Source organism: Nothoprocta perdicaria, unplaced genomic scaffold (genome assembly GCF_003342845.1).
Source record: "Nothoprocta perdicaria isolate Ctin4 unplaced genomic scaffold, notPer1 scaffold_244, whole genome shotgun sequence".
Lineage (NCBI taxonomy): Eukaryota > Metazoa > Chordata > Aves > Tinamiformes > Tinamidae > Nothoprocta > Nothoprocta perdicaria.
Genome location: NW_020455471.1, coordinates 211,197 through 212,681, shown reverse-complemented (window position 1 = coordinate 212,681; position 1,485 = coordinate 211,197). Strand labels below are relative to the sequence as shown.

The 1,485-nt window shown below is 63.1% G+C and overlaps 1 protein-coding gene across 1 annotated transcript in view; it reads right to left on the bottom strand.

Moving 5' to 3' along the window:
- Positions 1–1,414: 1,414 nt before the first annotated feature.
- LOC112947733 (extracellular serine/threonine protein kinase FAM20C-like) overlaps positions 1,415–1,485 on the bottom strand; it is a 9,394-nt gene continuing 9,323 nt past the window's right edge. The window contains exon 11 of the mRNA XM_026039871.1: positions 1,415–1,481. Coding sequence (XP_025895656.1) covers positions 1,415–1,481 — 67 coding nt within the window. The remainder of the gene's footprint in view (positions 1,482–1,485) is intronic.

The following is a 1,485-nucleotide window of genomic DNA, read 5'->3' as shown; positions in this document are numbered from 1 at the left end:
CGGGCGCTGCTCCGAACGGGCCTTTGTGCCTATTGCGCCTCTTTTATACCCATTTCTATATGTTTTTGGGGACGGGGCCGCGAGGCGGCCGGCTGGGCAAGCGGGGCGAGGGGGGACCCCGCTGCCGGGACGGAAAGGCGCCCGCGGAAGGGGCGTTAAGGACAGGCTTACAAAATAAGCGGGTGAAAGGAGGGACCTGTTGCAAAAGGGAGCCTCAACCTTTTCCTGTTTGCAAGGTGGTTTTGACCTTAAAGAAGAGAAAAGTCCCCGGGCGCAGCAAGCAGCCCGGCAGCGGAAAATGCACGGGGCGCCTCGGTGCCGAGCGGGGCTCGGCCTCTCCCGTGCGCCCCGGCGGCCCCCGGAGCCGCTCCGGCGCCCGGCGCGGGGTGCGGAATGTGGGGTGCGCCTGCTGGTGCCGAGCAGGGCTCTCCGCCGCCGCCCCTGCAGTGATTGCAGCCTCGCCTCTGCTCCCATGTAAATCCTGCTTCGCTTCCCGCCTGCTCTGCAGGTCTGGCTGCCCCTGCTTTTGTCTATAGGGTTTGTTTTTTTTTTTTTTTTCCCACTCTTTTCTAAAGCTTCCCTTGATTTGCTTGCTGCCTGTTTGGCTGGGGAGCCTTTCTCAACGGCGCTTTTTGTTTCCTCCTTCCTTCTTTCCCCTCGTGATGCTGCCAGGCATTCGCTAGCTGGGAAGCGCGCATGATTCCTCCGCGTGTTTCCATGCAAAGCGTGTCGCTGGAGCAGGGCGCGCGCCCGGGATCACCCGGCCGGCTCCCGGCAGCTGCCAGGGACCACCATGGGATCCTGCCGAAAGTCAGCACCGCTACAGAGGATTCCCTGCTCCAGCTCTCACAGCCCCTGGAGTCACCGAGCGCCAGGCCTGAGCAAACCAGGAGGATTTAAGCTCCGCTCAGCGCGTGGGGTAACATCCCCCGGCGCTTTCTAGGCGCTGCTGCCCTGTAATGGTAGCCGGGCTGAGGGCGCCTGGCGCTGCTGACGTAACCCCGCGGCAGATTAACTCCCCCTGCAAGGATTACGGGATAATCTAGGTGCTGAGCCATCAGGCACTAACTAACTAGGGCGCGAGATTTCCCCGGGGCCACGAGGGCGGCCCTGCGGCTGGGCAGGGACGGGGTGACGTCTCGGGGAGCAGAGGGCCAAGGCGGGTGCCGGAGGGGAGCRGGGCCCTTCCTCTCCGCCGTGCAGTTGGGAGCAGCGGGTGCCAAGCGCAGAGGGTCGCCCTGGGCCGGCCTTCCTAGCAGGCACCCACAGCGTGATGCAGAAAAGCCGTCGAATGAGAGAAGGACAGGCCCGAGCACGCAGGAAAAGCACCTGGCAAAACAGCCCCAGCGGCAGGACGCCGGCTGATGGTTTTTTCCATTAGGCCAGTCTTTTTATTTAAATATTCTCCCCTCCCCTACCTGTTGTCCCAGAGCCCTCCGAGCGCTGCCAAATTGCGCTGCTGGCGCCAGGACTGCAGGTTGCTGA